Below are 22,423 nucleotides of genomic sequence, written 5' to 3' on the forward strand. Positions count from 1 at the left end.
TGGCTATATTTGTGGCTTTTCCTACCCTAGAACTAGGAGTGACCTAGTGGTTAGGGTGGTGGACTTTGGTCCTGGGGAACTGAGGAACTGAGTTCGATTCCCGCTTCAGGCACAGGCAGCTCCTTGTGACTCTGGGCAAGTCACTTAACCCTCCATTGCCCATGTAAGCCGCATTGAGCCTGCCATGAGTGGGAAAGCGCGGGGTACAAATGTAACAAAACAAAACAAAATAAATCTCTACCTACTATCCTTGTCTTCCCCTTGTCCCAATCAGCTTTGTAGAAAAGAGGCTTAATATAGGCCTAAGATAGGTTTTACAGCAAACACATTCCACAAGTTTAGGTTTATACCCAACCACCCTACCCCTCATCCCACCCACCCCAAGACTGACACTTCCTAAATCCCTATTCTAACTACACTACTTATCACAACTTAACTCCACCCGAATTACAACTGTCTCAAATTGCTGAGGAGTAAAGTTAATCTTGCACACTGTCAAGCCCCATCATAAAATACCTATTCGTACCCATTCCAACAAATCAGGATGACTTTTATTCTCTGTAATAATTGTGGAGCTTTAGTTTCAAGGCCAATCATCTGGAAACTTAAGGCTTGTCCTATCTGTAATCAGCTCGCTAGTTTAAAACAAGAGCTCTGTAAATTAAAGCAGGAATTAGATGCACTTAAAGCAACTTCTAAGACTGCACAAAATCACACTGCACAAAATCAAACCAAATTCACACCACTGCCTCAAAGGATAAAACCACCTAAGAATAGATGGTTCACAGTAGGCTCAGGCAGACTCCGTCATGTGACACAGAGCATACACCCTCACAAGTGTTACCCCTACAGAATTCTTTTGCTCCATTAAAGCACTGTGAGGTTCCTAAAAGTAGAACTGAGCCAGAAGAAACAGCAAAAGAAATTAAGGTGGAACAAAAAGATATGGAGGGACCCAAAGACAAAAAACACACCAAAATATCAAATGTTGAAACACATACCAGGAAATGTAAATGGAAAGTGATGACCACAAATGCTCGCAGTCTTGGCAACAAAGTTCATGACCTTCAAGCCCTGATGTTGGAGGCAGACTTTAGTCGTTGTTGCAATCACAGAGACATGGCTCAATGGTTCCCATGAATGGGATGCAAACATACCAGGCTATAATCTATTTAGGAGGGATAGAGAGGGTCGTTAAGGTGGAGTAGCAGCTCTATATGTGAGAAATGATATCACAGTAACCGAAATGACAGGGACCTGGGGTAAGGAAGAAGCGATATGGATCACCTTAAAAAGAGATGATAGAACCTCTGTCCACGTGGGTGTTGTCTACAGACCTCCAACACAATTGGAAGAATTAGATAAAGACCTGATCGCAGATATTCAAAGGTTGGGAAAGAAGAGAGAGGTGCTGTTGCTGGGAGATTTCAATCTGCCGGATGTAGATTGGAAGGTTCCGTCTGCAGAATCGGAAAGAAGTAGAGAGATTATGGATGCTTTCCAAAGTGCTCTGCTCAGACAAATGGTCATGGAACCCACGAGGAAGGGAGCGACGCTGGATCTGGTGCTCACAAATGCGGATAGCGTGTCAGATGTCCGAGTGGGTGCCCACCTGGGCGGCAGTGACCATCAAACGGTTTGGTTTGATATGACGGCTGAAGAGGAGGGTGGCCACTCAAAACTCAAAGTCCTGGATTTCAAGCATGCTGACTTTAGTAAAATGGGGGAATACCTAAGGAAGGAGCTGATGGGCTGGGAGGACGTACGAGAAGTGGAAGGACAGTGGTCCAGGCTGAAAGAAGCTATAAATAGGGCCACAAACCTTTATGTAAGGAAAGTAAATAAAAGCAAGAGAAAAAGGAAACCACTATGGTTCTCCAAGCAAGTGGCTGAGAAAATAAAGGCTAAAGAGTTGGCGTTCCAGAAATACAGAAAAACTCAAGACAAGGAACAAGGGGAGGAATACCGGAGGAAACTGAAAGAAGCCAAGAGAGAGAGACGTCTGGCGAAAGCGGAAGAACAAATGGCTAGAAAGGTAAGGAGGGGTGACAAAAATTTCTTCAGGTATATTAGTGAAAGGAGAGTGACTAAAAAGGGAATTGTGAGACTAAAAGATACTGCAAACCGCTATGTAGATAATGATGAAGAAAAGGCAAATTTGCTAAATAGATACTTTTGTTCTGTTTTTACTGAAGAAAATCAGGGAGAAGGACCACGATGGACTGGCAAAAGTTCATTTGAGAATGGAGTGGATATAGCACTGTTCACGGAAGAGAGTGTGTATCAACAACTAGAAAAACTAAAGGTGGACAAAGCCATGGGACCGGATGGGATCCACCCCAGGATATTGAGGGAGCTCAGAGAGGTTCTGGCGGGTCCTCTTAAAGATTTGTTTAATAAATCCTTAGAAATGGGAGAGGTTCCGAGGGATTGGAGGAAGGCGGAGGTGGTCCCTCTTCACAAAAGTGGTGATAGGGAAGAAGCTGGAAACTACAGGCCGGTAAGCCTCACTTCGATTATTGGAAAAGTAATGGAAGCGATGCTGAAGGAAAGGATAGTGAATTTCCTGGAAGAAAATGAGTTGCAAGATCCGAGACAACATGGTTTTACCAAAGGGAAATCGTGCCAAATGAATCTCATTGAATTCTTTGATTGGGTGTCCGGAGAATTGAACCGTGGACGTGCTATAGACGTAATCTACTTAGATTTCAGCAAGGCTTTTGACACGGTTCCCCACAGGAGGCTCTTAAATAAACTGGATGAGCTGAAGATAGGACCCAAAGTAGTGAACTGGTTGACGGACAGGCGCCAGAGGGTGGTGGTGAATGGAGTACGCTCGGAGGAGGGAAAGGTGAGTAGTGGAGTGCCTCAGGGATCGGTGCTGGGGCCGATTCTGTTCAATATATTTGTGAGTGACATTGCCAAAGGGTTAGAAGGTAAAGTTTGCCTATTTGCGGATGATACTAAGATTTGTAACACAGTGGACACCCCGGAGGGAGTGGAAAACATGAAAAAGGATCTGAAAAAGCTAGAAGAATGGTCTAAGGTTTGGCAATTAAAATTCAATGCGAGGAAATGCAAAGTGATGCACTTAGGGAGTAGAAATCCAAGAGAGGCGTATATGTTAGCCGGTGAGAGTCTGCTAGGTACGGATGGGGAGAGGGATCTTGGGGTGATAGTATCTGAGGATCTGAAGGCGATGAAACAGTGTGACAAGGCGGTGGCTGCAGCTAGAAGGTTACTAGGCTGTATAGAGAGAGGTGTGACCAGCAGAAGAAAAGAGGTGTTGATGCCCCTGTGAGGCCCCACCTGGAGTATTGTGTTCACTTTTGGAGGCCGTATCTTGCTAAGGATGTAAAAAGAATTGAATCGGTGCAAAGAAAAGCTATGAGGATGGTATAGGGTTACAAGACGTATGAGGAAAGACTTGCGGACCTGAACATGTATACCCTGGAGGAAAGGAGAAACAGGGGTGATATGATACAGACGTTCAAATATTTGAAAGGTATTAATCCGCAAACAAACCTTTTCCGGAGGTGGGAAGGTGGTAGAACGAGAGGGCATGCAATGAGATTGAAGGGGGGCAGACTCAAGAAGAATGTCAGGAAGTATTTTTTCATGGAGAGGGTGGTGGATGCTTGGAATGCCCTCCCGCGGGAAGTGGTGGAGATGAAAACGGTAACGGAATTCAAACATACGTGGGATAAACATAAAGGAATCCTGTGCAGAAAGAAGGGATCCTCAGGAGCTTAGCCTAGAATGGGTGGCAGAGCTGGTGGTTGGGAGGCGGGGCTAGTGCTGGGCAGACTTATACGGTCTGTGCCGTGGCTGGTGGTTGGGTGGCGGGGATAGTGCTGGGCAGACTTATACGGTCTGTGCCAGAGCTGGTGGTGGGAGGCAGGGATAGTGCTGGGCAGACTTGTACGGTCTGTGCCAGAGCTGGTGGTGGGAGGCAGGGTTGGTGGTTGGGAGGCGGGGATAGGGCTGGCCAGACTTATACGGTCTATGCCCTGAAGAGGACAGTACAAATAAAAAAGTAGCAAATAGGAATTTATCTTCTTGGGCAGACTGAATGGACCGTGCAGGTCTTTTTCTGCCGTCATCTACTATGTTACTATATAATAACTCTTCCTCTCTCTGATTCCCTAATGTGTCTGTACACACGAACCTTATTCTACCACAACAATACTGTATTTGTTCTTACCGGAATTGGCGAACGCCTTTACGGTACTATGTAAGCCACATTGAGCCTGCAAATAGGTGAGGAAAATGTGGGATACAAATGTAACAAATAAAATAAATAAATTTTGTAGAAGCACAGGATTATCTAAGCTACAGCACACATGCTGTCTGACCTCACCATTCAGAGTCAGTAGGGTCACTGAAGTCGCTAATAAGGGATACGTATGTGACCACATTCACTGATTTTTAGAAAAGTATTATTTGTGCATAAACCTACCTAAAGGGTTGCTAAATTGGCTGCTAATGTGCTTTAGAGCAACCAGCAGACTGCACAGTGTTTCAATAAGGTAGTCTACATCATTTGAGTCTGGGCTGAATATAGCTTTTTCAGAGACATGGGGGCAAGTGTGAAAGATATGTGTTGGTTGTAGGCCTGCAAGTATCTGCTAACGAAGGATGAGCAAGAGAATTTTCAAAGGAAATTAAAAATTCAGGGCAGTGCTGCCGGTATTTCTGTAGCTAATGACTTTCCATCTTCTTTGAAGGAGGTGCAAGGCTGGCAATGAAGCATGTGCAAGGATTTCAGAGTGAGTGTCCTTTCCTGGTCCCACCTCTTCGCAGCATGGGTGAAAGTGGGCTTTTTCTGTTAGAGGGCTTTTTTTGAACCAGCATGGTTATCTGGGCAACTGCTTAGTAACTCGGGTAAAAATGTAGAAACACAGAATATAATAGTCTGCCCATCCATACCAACTGCTCAGCTTCATCTCTCTCTCTCTCCCTCCCTCAGAGATTCTCTCTGCTTGTCCCATGCTTTCAGACACGATCCTTGTCTTCATGCATCCATCACCCTTTCTGTAAAGAAGTATTTCCTTAGATTACTTCTGAGTCTTTTCTACCTCATCCCATGACCCTTCTAATTCCAGAACCTCATTTCTGTTGAATCAGGCCTGACTCCTGTGCATTTAGACCTTAGAGGTGTTTGAATTAGAGAGCTGCATGGAGACAGAAATTTCACCCAACCCTGCCCATTACCACAGGAATCTAATCCATTTCCGTGCCTGCAATTAATCTCCTCCATCCCCACCCTACTATTACAACTACTTATTTCTATAACACTACTAGATGTATGCAGCGCTGTACACTAAACAGTTAAGAGAATTATTTATGGTGGGAATGATAAAACAGATATGGGCACTGAACAAGTGACTGGGAGTTAGAGGTAAAAGCGGCCAGAGCTGGAGCTTGATGCACTGACCTAGGAAGTCTGTTCCAGGCGTATGGTGCAGCAAGATAAAAGGAATGGAGTCTGGAGTTGGTAGTGGAGGAGACGGGTACAGAAAAGAGAGGTTTTCCTGGTGAATGGAATTCCCATGGAGGAGTGGAGAGGTACTGAGTAGCTGCAGAGTGAATGCATTTGCTTGTAGTTAAGTAGTAGTAGTAGTAGAGAGAGCCAATGAAGTGACTTGAGAGGACTAATATGAGCGTAAGTCGTGCAGCATAATTTTGAGCGGATTGAAGGGGAGAGAGGTGGCTTAATTGGAGACCTGTGAGAAGCAAGTTACAGTAGACTAAGCGTGAGGTGATGACTGTGGATAAGGGTTTTGGTAGTGTGCTCAGAAAGGAAGGGGTAGGTGTACAAGCTGTTACTTAATCGCTTACAGCCCTCCATTTCCTCCCAACCCCAACAGCCTCTTTTTTTTTTTTTTTTAATGTGTGTGTGTGGTATTCACTATTCAATCAATGAGCATTCTAGCCTCAGTCTGGTGTTCCGGCTGCCTCTCTCGTTACTCTCCAAACCTTTTTCTGCTGTTCTAATTGCCTCGCTCAGGGCATTCCAAACCTCATTCTGGTGTCGCCACGGATTTTGACTACACTCTCAACTTTTTTCATACCCGCAGGATTCCTGCAATCTCCGTTCCCATGCAGCACTCTGGTTTAAGTGACTCTCTCATTTCCGTTTTCCCACCTTTCCTCTAAAAATGTTCATATGTTTGTGTTTCCGCATGTAATTTGGATTCTGCACCTTCTAAAGTGAGGTTTCAGCAGAGACTTTTATATAGAGGAAAATCTCTTTACTTGTATATGCTTTCAAAAACACGTTACCACCACAAAATATATTGACATTTAAATGAATCACAAAACCTGATACACATCCACATCAGTCCCAGAATGATGATTAGTTTTAAAGGTGAAACTGCTCTTTGAATTGCTTACAAACTGGAATCAGTAGAGATATTTGACATTACAGAAAGTGGGAGTGTAGCATATTTGGTTGGAAGTAGAAATTGATGTCTCCAATTTAGAGAAAAAAACTTGTTGCTAGTGATAATTCAAGAGGGTTTCTCTTTGGACAGGTTCTCTGTTGCTCTGAGAAGTTTTTGGAACATGCTTGGCTCTCTTGCCCTCTACTGGCGAGGACATGTTGTTGCATTCATTGCTGGCAATTAGTGCTGAGGGCTTTATGCTGTCATTTCCTTTTCTTTGCAAACTGCCATTTACTCTCCCTACAACTTCTTTATAATTTTAGTCCCCTTTTCTTCATGAAATATGTTTACTGCCGTTTTGCTTGGAAGTAAAATGTGGTCTTTCATTATTTCAATTATCCTATATAATAATTCTCACCTCCAACGTTCTGAGGCTGCCTGGAACCGTGGCTTCCGCTGGAGGTGGTCTGCTTCATGAAGTAGATAAAACTGGCGTCACCAGTCCGACGCACAGCAAGCAACTGTGACCCAGCCGACAGCGACCCAGGCAGGAGGAGGAGTAGGAAAACACGTGGAGCGTGTTTCCCTAATCCTCCCCCTGCCTACGTCACCAACCCGACGCCAAGCAACACACCGCGACCAGCGAGCAGCAAACAGCGACCCAGGCAGGGGGAGGAGTATGTTTCCCTACTCCTCCCCCCCCCCCTCCCCCGTGCCTAGGAATCGCTGGAGACTGGCTGCCAACCTCCGGAACCAACCGCGCACCTTAACCGCCCTCAAAAAAACGCCGACGCCGCCCTCCCTCTCCTCTCCAAGTCCGGATTCGGACTGTCGGAGATGACGAAACTCCCGAAACAACCGCGTGCCCTAACCGCCCTCAAAAAACCACCACCACCCTCCCTCTCCTCGCAAAGTCCAGATTCGGACTGTCGGAGAGGATGAAGAGGGAGGACGGCGAGCAAGCACCTCCGGCGACTGTCCAATGTGGAGGAGGCGGCTCAGGGCGGGGGTCGGGGTCCAGTAGTGGCGAGTTGGAGGAGGGGGGAGGGAAAGAGCAGCGGGTCCGATTCCAGCGTGGCCTTCATCCCCGTTCACTCAAAACAAAGCAAGCAAACCTATGACATGCTGCAGGATGTTCAATAGACAGCAGTGGAAGTGAACAATGCAAGTCTATGGTAAGCAAGGAAGCCCATTGGTTAATCTCTGATTCCACTCCCCTATGCAGCCGTCATTCATATACACTCCAAAAAAAAGGAAACCTCGCAGCTGTTGCTTCTCATTGTCCATTTTAAAGCTGTTTCCACTGGATAGACAGTGCCTTAAAACGTGGAGGACAAAAGGAGGAGGGAGACACACAGACCCTGCAACTGGGAGGGAGGGAGGGAGGGAGGAGGACCCTGCAACTGGGAAAAAGGGAGGGGAGGACCCTGCAACTGGGAGGAAGGGAGGGGGGACACCCCTGCAAATGGGAGACAGACCGGGGTGGGGGACGACCCTGGAACTGGGAGAGAGGGGGGACCCTGGCAAATACTCTCATTCTCATACACACACTCGCACCCAGTCTCACTCTCTCTCTCTCACACACACATGCACATTCACTCTCTCTCACACAGTCACTCACACACACTCTCTCAAACATACACACTCCGAGGAAAACCTTGCTAGCGCCCGTTTCCTTTAAAACAGAAACCGGCCTTTTTTACTAGTTATATATATTCTGTCTTAGTATTTGGGTGATTCTAAAGAATTTCCAAGCTTTGTTGTGTATGATGAATATGCAACGTTTTAATCAAACTTGCATGCAGAGGTTAGAACCTAACAAACAGTACTTGGACCAGGCGATTATATCTTTCTACAGTGGGGAGTTCTAGCAAATACCTTCACTTTCAGCACACACTAGGGAAATTTTATGCTACAGTGAATTGCAGAATTTTCTTCCTATGTAGAATTCTACACAGGGACAAGGAAACAAACAGTGGCAACTCAAACATCTCTCCACTGTGGCACCTCAGCTGGCTTGCTCTCCGCTCTCTTTTTCCATTCCTTCCTTCATGGCACCCCAATTCCCTGGCCCAGTATTCCTCCCACAAGTGGAGGAAGAGGAGAATGGTTGGGCATCTGGCCACATTCTCTTCCTCTGCTGCCTGGTGCTGAATGTAAAATTTAAACCGTCATTCAAAATTTTCATTCAGTGCTAAAGCAGTAGAGGAGGGCACGGCCCAATGTGCAGCTGCTCTTCTCTTCCATGCTTGCATGCAGTAGGGGAGAGAGGGTGAGAACAGAGTATCTGTTTATGGGGGGTGGATGGAGCAGGAGAAGTAGCTGATTATCTATGTCCTGCTGAATGGGGAGAGAGCTAGGAGCTGTATCTGTGTGACTGGAAAGGAGATGTGTGTGCAGCAAGATGGGAAAATGTTGGGTGTTTGTGTGCTTGGGGAGGATATAGAAAATTGGAGAGCACCATGGAGGGGATTCAGTTATAGGGCACGGTCACTGAGAGACCTTTGGGGGGGGAGCTGGATGAGAGAGAGGTAAAAGGGGTTAGAACTACAATATCAAATAGGACAGTGGATGGGGAAAAGTACACAAGGGGTGCATCATATGCATACAGGACATGACCTGGAGAGTTCACAGGGAACAAGTACTAGGAGAAAGCATCTTGAAATAGGAAAGTTTTGAGATCGGGCTTGAATTTGTCTATAAAAGCCTGCAGGCGGAGGGAGACTGGGAGAGAGTTCCAAAGTTGAGGACCTTGAACTGAAAAATTTGAGTGTCTTGTGGCATTGATGCCATTGCCTTAGGCAGTTAAATGTATCCTTGACCCTTGTTCATGAACAATCTTGTGATAACTGGGAATGAGTAGCTGATAAATGAGTAGCTGATTAAAGTGAGCTGATCTAAGGGTTCTGGTAGGATTATAGGGAATAAGGTGGTGTGAAAGGTAAAGGAGTTCACCAGAAGTCAGATGGTAAAGGCTATGTGGTAAGCAAGTGGTAATCAATAAGTGTTCTTCATGTAAGAGGTAACATGATCATACTTTGTTGATGCTGGACTGTAAATTATTTCCTCCTTGTGCGTTATCCTTGGAAGAATTGTACTTAATACCTACTGTGGATTCTGTTTGAATAGCTAAACCCAGTGCCGTTTCCCTGGAAGAAATATGCACCACTTTGATACTTGGCTTTTAAGTGGTGTAACACATTCTAAAAATATTTGATTCTAATAAACTAATTTCATATACAGTATATCAGACAAGTAAAACGGTTTACAAAATACTAGGAACTACAACAGCTAAAACTTTTGCCAAAATTACTTGTCGATGGTATACCTCACTGCTATGGCCCAGCAGGATTGCAGGTAATTCATGAAAGAGAGAGCAAATGAGAGCCATGGCAGCATTGGTTGCCCATCTCCACTCCGTTTCCATTGACAAAATATGTTAAGCTGCAACATGGTCTTCTTTTACATCTCATTACTGTCCAGTCTATTTTGGGCAAGTTCTACAATGTCTTTTCAGTTTATATACCTGTCAGGTGGGGGCATGGGAGAGGGAGGGGCAAAGATGAGAGAGGCTGCAGCAATCACAAGGGTTGAAAATTAAGGCATCCCTCAGCCGTGTGATTCATCCTGTTTGACAGTGAAAACAAAGTTGCTTACATGGCTGTTCGATTGATATTTCTACTTAAAAAATTTGATGGTATTTCTGTTCATTATACCACCATCTTGCACTGTCTTCCAGTTGAAACCAGAATGCAATTAAAAATTTTTTTGTCTTTATAAAATTCTGTTTGGCTTTGTACCAACATATATGTATGTATGATCATTTTTTATTAGTGAACATGGGCTCTAAAACTTTTAATTTTTTTTTTCAGTTTTCCTTCTATGAAGGGTAACAAAAAGATTAAGAATAGTTAACGCCCTTCTGTCCTATCAGGCTGCTAAGCATGGAATAGAATTTAATGAAATAGTCTGTGCCTCTCATACTACTTGGATTTCAGGAAATGATTAAAGACTTCGTTATTTTGTAGATTTGTTTTGAATTTATGCTAACCAAGTTAATTGTTGATTTTTGTTATGCAATTTGACTTACTTTAGTTCCCAGATAATGTCTGGTTAGCCATGATTGTACTCTGCTCAGAACTAATTAGGGACGAGCAGATTATAAATCCTAATGTAAAGTAATGTCATGAGAATTTCCCTTAAACAAAGGCTAAATCTGACACATGCCCATCTGTTTTGTAGGACAGTTGACACTTAAGCTTTGCATTAGGCTGAGGGGACTCAGGACTCGATGCCTAGCTTAGAAAAATCAGTACAACGTGCTCAGAGTAATGAGCATGCAAATTCATAACGTGTTAAACTTGCTTTGCTGCCCGTTACTCTGGGTTGACTTTCCTGTCGGTGTCTGAGCACTGATTGGCTCAGACATTGACAGGAAATTTTAAAAACAGCAACAAAAAAGAAGTATCCTGCAATATGCCATGGCCTCTTACCCCCAACCCCTTCCCTTTAGAAAAGAACCAGAGCCTCCCCACTCAGAACCAAAAAAGTCTGGTGGACTCCTCCTGGCCCCCTTCAAAACAGCCTGGTGGTCTACCAGGCCCACTAACCCGACCTGACCCAACTGGGCCGGACCAGCTCCCCCCACCCCATTAGTTCTGGCCCTGGTGGTCTAGTAGAATCCCATTCCCCTGACCCCCCTCCACATGCCTCGTGGAAGGAGGCAGCAGGGATGCCTACTCCCTCCTGCCTCTGGACCTGCCATCTTCAAAATGGTGACACCCCACCCCTGCCGGTGCATCTTCTGCCAGCGTTTAGGAATTGGCCCCTTGGAAGGGAGTGACTGCATGGGCAGTCACATGCTGAGTAAACTTTTTTTTTTTTTTTTTTTTGTCTGAGATCAGTGATAACTCTCCTTGTTTACACTGTTTGATGATTTCACCCACTTGCCTGATTTGTTCTATCCACGGAGCTCCTCAGTTATAGGTAACCAATTTCATTGTACATTGGGTGTATGCTATGTGTATATATATATATATACAGTGGTGGAAATAAGTATTTGATCCCTTGCTGATTTTGTAAGTTTGCCCACTGACAAAGACATGAGCAGCCCATAATTGAAGGGTAGGTTATTGGTAACAGTGAGAGATAGCACATCACAAATTAAATCCGGAAAATCACATTGTGGAAAGTATATGAATTTATTTGCATTCTGCAGAGGGAAATAAGTATTTGATCCCCCACCAACCAGTAAGAGATCTGGCCCCTACAGACCAGGTAGATGCTCCAAATCAACTCGTTACCTGCATGACAGACAGCTGTCGGCAATGGTCACCTGTATGAAAGACACCTGTCCACAGACTCAGTGAATCAGTCAGACTCTAACCTCTACAAAATGGCCAAGAGCAAGGAGCTGTCTAAGGATGTCAGGGACAAGATCATACACCTGCACAAGGCTGGAATGGGCTACAAAACCATCAGTAAGACGCTGGGCGAGAAGGAGACAACTGTTGGTGCCATAGTAAGAAAATGGAAGAAGTACAAAATGACTGTCAATCGACAAAGATCTGGGGCTCCACGCAAAATCTCACCTCGTGGGGTATCCTTGATCATGAGGAAGGTTAGAAATCAGCCTACAACTACAAGGGGGGAACTTGTCAATGATCTCAAGGCAGCTGGGACCACTGTCACCACGAAAACCATTGGTAACACATTACGACATAACGGATTGCAATCCTGCAGTGCCCGCAAGGTCCCCCTGCTCCGGAAGGCACATGTGACGGCCCGTCTGAAGTTTGCCAGTGAACACCTGGATGATGCCGAGAGTGATTGGGAGAAGGTGCTGTGGTCAGATGAGACAAAAATTGAGCTCTTTGGCATGAACTCAACTCGCCGTGTTTGGAGGAAGAGAAATGCTGCCTATGACCCAAAGAACACCGTCCCCACTGTCAAGCATGGAGGTGGAAATGTTATGTTTTGGGGGTGTTTCTCTGCTAAGGGCACAGGACTACTTCACCGCATCAATGGGAGAATGGATGGGGCCATGTACCGTACAATTCTGAGTGACAACCTCCTTCCCTCCGCCAGGGCCTTAAAAATGGGTCGTGGCTGGGTCTTCCAGCATGATAATGACCCAAAACATACAGCCAAGGCAACAAAGGAGTGGCTCAGGAAGAAGCACATTAGGGTCATGGAGTGGCCTAGCCAGTCACCAGACCTTAATCCCATTGAAAACTTATGGAGGGAGCTGAGGCTGCGAGTTGCCAAGCGACAGCCCAGAACTCTTAATGATTTAGAGATGATCTGCAAAGAGGAGTGGACCAAAATTCCTCCTGACATGTGTGCAAACCTCATCATCAACTACAGAAGACGTCTGACCGCTGTGCTTGCCAACAAGGGTTTTGCCACCAAGTATTAGGTCTTGTTTGCCAGAGGGATTAAATACTTATTTCCCTCTGCAGAATGCAAATAAATTCATATACTTTCCACAATGTGATTTTCCGGATTTAATTTGTGATGTGCTATCTCTCACTGTTACCAATAACCTACCCTTCAATTATGGGCTGCTCATGTCTTTGTCAGTGGGCAAACTTACAAAATCAGCAAGGGATCAAATACTTATTTCCACCACTGTGTATATATATATATATATATATATATATATATATCTATAATACAATACTAGGCTAATATTCTTGAATTGGTTGCAATTAGCTCATATGCAATATCTTAGACGACCATTTCAAATAATTAACTATCTTTATTCAATAATATATTTCAAAAATCACAATGTTGTTCACCACATATTTAAAAACACAAACTACCACTTTTCATATATATATATATATATATATATATATATATATATATATATATATGAAATTGATGGGTAAACACAGAGCAATATGTCTGTGAAAACATCCAAAATAGCTAAGGAACTTTCTCCGAGGACAAGCAGGCTGATAATTCTCACCGATGGGTCGTCGTCCGTGACGGCCCAGGAGACCGGAAAAACTTGAAAGCAACGAGAAGACTCTAGAACGCTCCATCGCGCGGGCTGAGTGCACTGCGCGAATGGCTTCCCGCAACGCGAGCGTGAGTCCCTCATTTCTTTTTGATCCGCAATCTGGAGAGTTGTCTTTTTCGATTGCGCTCTTTTTTCGGCTCAGGAGATACGGTTTTAGCGTTTACTGCTCCCCCTTTTTCTTCTTTTATTTAAATTTATACTCCTAGTTCAAATAATATATATATATTAAAAAAAAGTTGTTTTCCCTTTATTTTCTTAGTTTTTTCTTCACTTGAAGTTTCCTTCTTTTTTCGCGCGGCCTTTAGGCTGCTCGGCCGGGTCATTTTTTCCTTTTTTGTGCCTTTTTATTTGGCACAATCGAGCCTTTTAATTTCACAGCCGCTGTTTTTCCGTCCGTGTCATCGAGGACTCCCAGCGGCTTCAAACGTTGTACTCGCTGCAACCTAACCATCTTGGGTACCGACCCCCACGTGTGGTGTCTACAGTGCCCTGGGCCCATCCATCTGCCAGCTGCCTGTAAGCTGTGTTTTTTGATGAAGAAACAGACCCAAGTGACTCTGGAGGCTCTACGTGAGAAACATTTTGCTGATCGGTCTGGTCCTTCAACGTCGGCATTGACATCGGTACCGAGGTCGACATCAAGGGTGCAGGTAATGGCTGCTGAACGACCGCATCATGCTGGGAGCAGTGAGGCATTGAGTGGGTCTCCACCTATCTCGAGGCCTACTGCTATACAGGCCCCCCGGGACTGACCATCGGACCCGGCCCCGAGGAGGTTTGAGGATTCCACGTCCTCCTCTTCGGTACCGAGGAGTCTCGATGACGGGCGTCGAGTGAAGACGTTCTCCTTCCATGCACAGTACCAAGAGCTCCAGGGAGCCAAGGGAGTCGGCACCTGAGAAGCGTCGGCACCTGAGAAGCGTCGGCGCTGAGAGGACCGCTCACCCTCCATACAGGAGGTGCCGATGCATCGGCCATCTGGCAGCCTGGTACTGGCTCTCAAGCCCCCTAAGATTCTACCACCGACTCCTGCACCGCCCCCCCCAGCCTTTTCTGATGGAAGCGCATCAGGGCCCTTCTTCCAGAGTTTCTGGAAGGGTTGCTGCGCCAATCTGCTTCAGTGTCGGGGGTGCTTGCGCCTTCCATACTGACTGTGGAAGCGGCTTCTGGGCCATCGCCTGTGGTGAGGTCTCTGTCCTCGGTGCCACTTGTGGCATCGGCTGCCACGTGGGTTGATTCCCCTTCATCGTCAGTGGAGGAGGCTTCGCTGGAGTCCAGGCAGGGGTCGACTTCTCGACACCCCCCAAGAGGTCGTCGTTCCTCGACGTCGAGACAGGCTCGAGTTCGGGCTGCTCTTGGAGAGCTTTTGTCCGATACCGACGAGTGCTCGTGGGAAGAGGAGGAAGACCCCAGATACTTTTCGGAGGAAGAGTCATGTGGGGTTTCTTCTGATCCTGCTCCACCAATCGAAAGAAGAATGTCTCCACCTGAGAGTCTTTCTTTCTCATCTTTTGTTCGGGAGATGTCTAAGGACATTCCATTCCCTATGGAGGTTGTGGATGAGCCCAGGGCCGAGATGCTCGAGGTCTAGGACTATCTTTCTCCGCCGACAGAGGTTGCAACGGCCCCTTTGCATAACACTCTCAGGGAAGTTCTTATGCGAAACTGGTCGTTCTCTCTAACTAATCCCCAAAAAATCCGAGTCCCAGTACAGAGTCCATGGAGAGCCTGTAATGGTGAAGGCCCAACTTCCTCACGATTCCATGGTGGTGGGCTCTGCTCTCAGAAGAGTCAAGAGTACTAGAGACTATGCCTCGGTACCCCCAGGCAGAGAGTCTAGGACCTTGGATTCTTTTGGGAGGAAAACGTATCAGGCCGCAATGCTCGCCGCCAAGATCCAAACTTACCAGCTCTACATGAGCATCCAGTTACGGAACACGGTGAGGCAACTGTCCAGTTTGGTTGATGCACTTCCTCTGGAGCTCGCCGAACCTTTTCACCAGGTGGTCAGGTAGCAGAAGGCGTGTCGCAAATTCCTGGCCAGGGGGGGTCTTACGACACTTTTGATGTGGCATCGCGAGTAGCTGCTCAAGGTATAGTGATGCGCAGACTCTCATGGATGCGTGTCTCTGACCTAGATCATAAGACCCAGCAGCAAATGGTGGATGTTCCTTGCTGGGGGGATAATCTCTTTGGAGAAAAAGTAGAGAACATGGTCGATCAAATCAAAAAGCACCATGATGCTATGGATTCTCTCTCCCGCCGGGCGTCTTCTGCTACCACCTCCTTATCTAGGAGGTTTTTTGGAGGGAGGAGGAGTGTTCCCTATTCCTATAATAGGTGTAGGTACACTCCTACTTCTCGGCAGCCTGTCCAGGCTCAGTACCAGCATACCAGTTCTTGTCAACGGTGTGCACTTAAGGCCCCTAGGGCTCCCCAGCAAAAGCAAGGGATGGGCTTTTGACTGGCTCCAGTGCAGCATAGCCTCAGAAAAAGTGTCCGTGCTGGACAGCTTGCCAGTCTGGGGGAGGTTGTTATTTTTCACCAATGCTGGCGTCTTATAACCTCCAACAGGTGGGTTCTTCAAATAGTCTGGTTAGGATGCACTCACAATCTGGAATCCAGGCCTCCAAATTCCCCACCGGGAGCTCAGTCCTTCAGCTCCCAGCACAAGCAGATACTTTCAGAGGAACTCTCCGCCCTTCTAAAGGCCAATGCGGTCGAACCCGCACCACCAGGGGAAGAAGGGCTGGGATTCTATTCCAGGTACTTCCTTTTGCAAAAGAAAATGGGGGATGCGTCCCATCCTAGACATAAGGGCCCTGCACAAATTCCTAGTCCGAGAAAAGTTCAGGATGGTTTCCCTGGGCACCTTGCTTCCCATGATTCAGGAAAAAGATTGGCTATGCTCTCTGGACTTAAAGGATGCCTATACTCACATCTCGATGCTCACATGAAGCATCTTCGATTTCGGTTGGGAACTTGGCACTTTCAGTACTGTGTACTGCCCTTTGGCCTCGCATCTGCACCCAGGGTCTTCACAAAGTGCCTGTCAGTTGTTGCAGCATCGCTACGCAGACTGGGAGTGCATGTCTTCCCTTATCTTGACGATTGGCTGGTGAAGAGCACCTCAGAGGCAGGGGTTCTACAGTCTATGCAGATGACTATTTGACTGCTAGAGCTACTGGAGTTTGTAATCAATTATCCCAAGTCCCACCTTGTTCCGGTTCAGAAATTGGAATTCATTGGAGCTCTGTTGGACACACGGACATCTCAAGCTTATCTTCCCCAGGCAAGGGCAGACAATCTCCTGGCCCTAGTATCCTTGGCTTGAGCGTCTCAACTGATCACAGCTCGGCAGATGTTGAGACTCTTAGGACACATGGCTTCCACAGTTCATGTGACTCCCATGGCACGCCTACATATGAGATCAGCTCAATGGACCCTAGCTTCTCAGTGGTGCCAGACCACAGGGGATCTAGAGGATGTGATCCATCTCTCCACCGATTTTTGCAGTTCCCTTAAGTGGTGGACCATTTGATCCAATTTGACCTTGGGACGTCCATTCCAAATTCCTCAGCCGCGAAAAGTGCTGACGACGGATGCATCCCTCCTGGGCTGGGGAGCTCATGTAGATGGACTTCACACTCAAGGAGCTTGGTCCTTTCAGGAAAAGGATCTTCAGATCAACCTCCTGGAATTACGAGCGATCTGGAAAGCTCTCAAGGCTTTCAGAGATCGGCTGTCCAATCAAATCATTCTAATTCAGACAGACAATCAGGTTGCTATGTATTATACCAACAAGCAGGGGGGGGGACCGGATCTCGCCCTCTGTGTCAGGAAGCCGTCAGGATGTGGCTTTGGGCGCACCATCACGGCATGTTTCTCCTGGCCACGTATCTGGCCGACAGGTTGAGCAGGATCATGCAACCTCATGAGTGGTCACTGAACATGGCTGTTGTCCACAAGATGTTCTGAGAGTGGGGCACCCCCCCTCGGTGGATCTTTTTGTCACTCAGATCAATCACAAAGTCCCTCAATTCTGTTCCAGACTTCAGGCCCACAACAGGCTAACGTCAGATGCCTTTCTCCTACATTGGGGACAGGCCTTCTGTATGCTTATCCTCCCATACCTCTAGTAGGGAAGACTTTGCTGAAACTCAAGCAAGACTGTGGAACCATGATTCTGATTGCGCCCTTTTGGCCCCATCAGATCTGGTTCCCTCTTCTTCTGGAGTTGTCCTCCGAAGAACCGTGGAGATTTCCGACCCTTATCATCCAGAACGAGGGGTCGCTTCTACATCCCAACCTCCAGTCTCACGGCCTGGATGTTGAGAGCTTAGAATTTGCCTCCTTGGGTCTTTCAGAAGGTGTCTCCCGAGTCTTGCTTGCTTCCAGGAAAGATTCCATGAAAAGGTGTTATTCTTTCAAGTGGAGGAGGTTTGCCGTCTGGTGTGACAGCAAGGCCCTAGATCCCTTTTCTTGTCCTACACGGACCCTGCTTGAATACCTTCTACATTTATCAGAGTCTGGTCTCAAGACCAACTCCGTAAGAGTTCACTTTAGTGCAGTTAGTGCTTATCATCAATGTGTAGAGGGTAAGCCTATCTCTGGACAGCCTTTAGTAGTTCGTTTTATGAGAGGTTTGCTTTTGTCAAAGCCCCCTGTCAAACCTCCACAAGTGTCATGGGATCTCAATGTCGTTCTTACCCAGCTGATGAAAGCTCCTTTTGAGCCACTGAATTCCTGCCGTCTGAATTATTTGACCTGGAAGGCCATTTTCTTGGTGGCTGTTACTTTAGCTCGTAGATTCAGTGAGCTCTAAGCCCTGGTAGTGCAAGTTTCATCATAACAAGAGTCGTCCTCCGCACTTACCCTAAGTTCCTGCCGAAGGTGGTGTCGGAGTTCCATCTGAACCAGTCAGTTGTCTTGTCAACATTTTTTCCCCGTCCTCATACCCGCCCTGGTGAAGACAGGTTGCACACCTTGGACTGTAAGAGAGCATTGGTCATTTTCGTGGAGCAGACAAAGCCCTACAGACGTCCGCCCAGTTGTTTGTTTCTTTTGACCCCAGCAGGAAGGGAGTTGCCATCGGAAAACGCACAATCTCAAATAGGCTGGCAGATTGCATTTCCTTCACTTACGCCCAAGCTGGACTGACTCTGGATGGCCATGTCACAGCTCATAATGTTAGAGCCATGGCTGCGTCCATGGCTCACTTAAGGTCAGCCTCCATTGAAGAGATTTGCAAAGCTGCAACTGGTCATCAGTCCACACATTCACATCTCACTACTGCCTTCAGCAGGATACCTGATGCGACAGTCGGTTTGGGCAGACGTTGCTGCAGAATCTGTTCGGGGTTTAGAATCCAACTCCACCCTCCTAGACCCATTTATATTCTGTTGCAGGCTGCACTCTCACTTAGTTGTGTTTCTTTTCAAGTCAATCTAAGTTATGTCTTCGCCGTTGCAAGGCCAAATTGACCAATGTTCTTTGTTTTTGAGTGAGCCTGGGGGCTAGGGATACCCCGTCGGTGAGAATTATCAGCATGCTTGTCCTTGGAGAAAATGAAGATACATACCTGTAGCAGGTATTCTCCGAGGACAGCAGGCTTATTATTTTCACAAACCCACCCTCCTCCCCTTGGAGCTGTTCTAGTTTCTGCTTTGCTTTTTTATTAAAATGAGGGACTCAGGCTCGGGTCGCGGGCGGGAAGCTGTTTGCGCAGTGCGCTCAGCCTGCGTGACAGAGCGTTCTAGAGTCTTCTCGTTGCTTTCAAGTTTTTCCCGTCTCCTGGACCGTCGCGGATGACGACCCATCAGTGAGAATAATCAGCCTGCTGTCCTCGGAGAATACATGCTACAGGTATGTATCTTCATTTTCTCTGGTTATGAGGTTGAGGCTGTAACTCCTGAGGATTTTAATGTTGGCATGAGAGCAGTGCGTTTTTTCTAGCGATAAAGGTGCCGGTACTCAAATAATAGGCCACCCTTCAGGGGTGGGGTGATCACTGAGGGACCCACCCCACAATAGCCAGGCCCCCTGCAACCAGTTACAGAATCTATGACAAGGCAGAATTTGTGTGTAGAGTCTGAGCTCTTTCATTAAAACTTGGGGACCATGGGTCAATTTTTGCAGACAATGGAAAAGGTGCCGGTACTCAGTACCCCCAAGTACCCCTTCAGAAAAAGCCCTAGATGAGAGGGAAGTGTGTATGTATCTTGAGAGTGGGCATTTCGGAGCTAAGATTAATGAGGTCAATATTGAAATCATGGGAGGGAGTCTGACTAACTCCTGTAGTTGGTGGTGAACTTGGAAATTCAATGCCAGGAATGTATCTGGTGACTGGCATTGAGTTTCCAGTTTGTTTGGCCTCTAAAAACATACTCGTCAGCTGACCAGCTAAGTTATAACAGCCAAAGATAGACCCACTTAAATAGCAGGTCTATTAGCTGGTCAGTCAATGAATATTGGTGGTTACCTTGACATAGCCAGTTACTGGGCTAGCCAGTAGCAGTAATATTCAGCCATGATAGCTGGTTATTTCACACTGAATATTAGTGCTTAGCCAGCTTAAGGCCATTTAACCAGCCAGGAGCTGTTCCTGGCCTGTTAAATACTTTAAAATATCAACCGGAATGTGCTTTATAGGTGGATAATAGTGATTGTCAGTGATAGGATTCAATGTCTGTAATGTAAGAGACCTAGGCAGGATTTCACAAGTCCTTTATTTAATATACTTGTTGAGGTTTCAGGATGTGGAGGAGGAGTGGCCTAGTGGTTAGGGTGGTTAGGATGGTGGACTTTGGTCCTGGGGAACTGAGGAACTGAGCTCGATTCCCGGCACAGGCAGCTCCTTGTGACTCTGGGCAAGTCACTTAACCCTCCATTGTCTGCCGCATTGAGCCTGCCATGAGTGGGAAAGCGCGGGGTACAAATATAACTATAATAAAAAATAAATAAAAAATAAATGTGCTGTTTCATTTTATGGCTTTGTAACATTAACAAGTGTCATAAAATTAGATGATACTGCAGATTTACTGTGGGAAAACTCAAATTACAATTTAACACTGTAGTGGAAGCTGGCAGTACATCTAATAAATGGCCATTTTGTTGCAGAGATTTTTCTGTTTGATGTGCTTGCTTATTTTTGTTTTTATTATGTATGTTTTCTTTGTACTCCCTCCTTGGATAAAGCTGGCTTATAAATAAACTAATTCATTACATGATCTGCAGACCTTAATTTTATTTTTCAAACAAATGTGAACATAACTTTGTGTTGCTATTTTAGTGCTTTCTGGAAACTATCTACAAATTAATTAAAAGCTTTTGTTTTTGTGGGGATGGATAGGATTTGTTTAGCAAGTATGTCAGCATGTCTATTGCATCTTTTTTTCTGCTGTAGGAATTTAAATGGTGACTAATCCAGTGTAACTCTACATTGTATTGTGACGTTTTTAAACCATAATTATGTATTGAAAACAGTTGTGTAATGCAAACAAAGTGGCAGTATACTCCAGCAGTACATAGCTTGCTATAAGTCTGCCTTCCAGCTGTGTTAATTGTGTGTTATTTGTGCTCTGCTTGCAGGAGGCAGACAGTGGGGAGGAAGAGTGCCGCTCCCAACCCAGAAGGTAAGCAATACCAGGCAGTTTCTGTACTGAGAATGCTTGTGTTTTCTTCAGCCTTGATGCAACTTGACCTTGCTGGAAGGAATCACAGGGTAGCGTTATCTTGTATTATTCACCCTTTACCATGAAGTATAATTTGGCATTACAAAGCGAGCTAAGCAAAGCAATTGCACAGAGTGACTTTCAGGAGAATCTATACAGTTGTCAGGGTTGGAAATTTTGCTCCAGAATGCCTTTGACATATACAAAATGCAAAACCCAATCTATATTTAGTTGCAGACAACAGATGTCTCTTGCATGCTTTTTATGGTTTGTTTGCTAGTAGCTTAAAATATAAGATATTTCTCTTAGTTTAATGTTTGAAGAAATGCTATTACTTTAAGAAGTGAAGAGGGTTCTGACATAAATTAAAAATCAATGAGACATCTACCAGGAACATCAGGAGAAGATTGTTTTGCAAAAAGTACAAAAGCTGTTTTTCACTCTGTTTTGTTTGTTTTGTTTATTTTGATATCAATTGTCACATTTTATTTTTTCAATAGTATTCAATAAGGTTCCCACAAACTAATAACTAACTCCAAAGGAGTAGGTATGGACCATCAGCTATGCATATCCCAAATTGACTTAAGGGAATCAGCTGAATTATCCAGTTATTAGCTTGGAGTATGGGAAATGCCTTGAAAAAGCCTTTATAGCAAAATACTTGTCAGCACAGATTCCCCTTTGAATTTTCATTGAAAGATAAGTGAATTTATATATATTTATTTATTAGGATTTATTTACCGCCTTTGAAAGCATTCACTCAAGGCATAAAGTAGGACTAAATCAAACGTAAGCAATAGACAATTACAGCAGTAAAAATATTCAAATAACAATACAAAGCATGGCATAGTATACTACTTACAATGTCAACACAATACGTAATAAAACGTTTTAAAAGCTATTAGCAAACAAACCATAAAGCATTGTCTGCAACAAAACATTTATATATTTTAGAAAAAGGAAAAAGAAAAAAAGTTTTTTGAATTAATAAATTACATCACACGTCTGTCATATATTTTATTTTTTCAGCCATTAACTTCCAGATAAAACAATTGAAATGAAATCACAAAGGTGCCTTTTAAAAAATAAATAAAAGGAGTGTGTAGAGATGAGTCCTTGCTGTGTACTTTCCGGACTTAGGGTTTTTTTTTAACAGGGTCAATCTTGAGGGGTGAGGGATTTGTGATCAATGCTTTAGTAAACTTTGGGTGGAGATGCTATGGGCCAGAAGCCTGATTCTTTAAGTACCTAGCAATTCCTCTGCTCACCACTCATAGGCGCAGGGTCTTTGAACATGGTTTCAAACCCACTTCATGTTGTCTCATTTGACCTCTTTC

General features: G+C 45.4%; 1 protein-coding gene across 1 annotated transcript in view; it reads left to right on the forward strand.

Moving 5' to 3' along the window:
- Window positions 1-22,423, forward strand: part of SSH2 (slingshot protein phosphatase 2) — a 282,722-nt gene that overhangs the window by 55,583 nt on the left and 204,716 nt on the right. The window contains exon 2 of the mRNA XM_030222192.1: window positions 21,004-21,047. Within this exon, the coding sequence (XP_030078052.1) occupies window positions 21,004-21,047 (44 nt within the window). The remainder of the gene's footprint in view (window positions 1-21,003; window positions 21,048-22,423) is intronic.

This window comes from Microcaecilia unicolor, chromosome 13 (genome assembly GCF_901765095.1).
Source record: "Microcaecilia unicolor chromosome 13, aMicUni1.1, whole genome shotgun sequence".
In the NCBI taxonomy this organism is placed as follows: domain Eukaryota; kingdom Metazoa; phylum Chordata; class Amphibia; order Gymnophiona; family Siphonopidae; genus Microcaecilia; species Microcaecilia unicolor.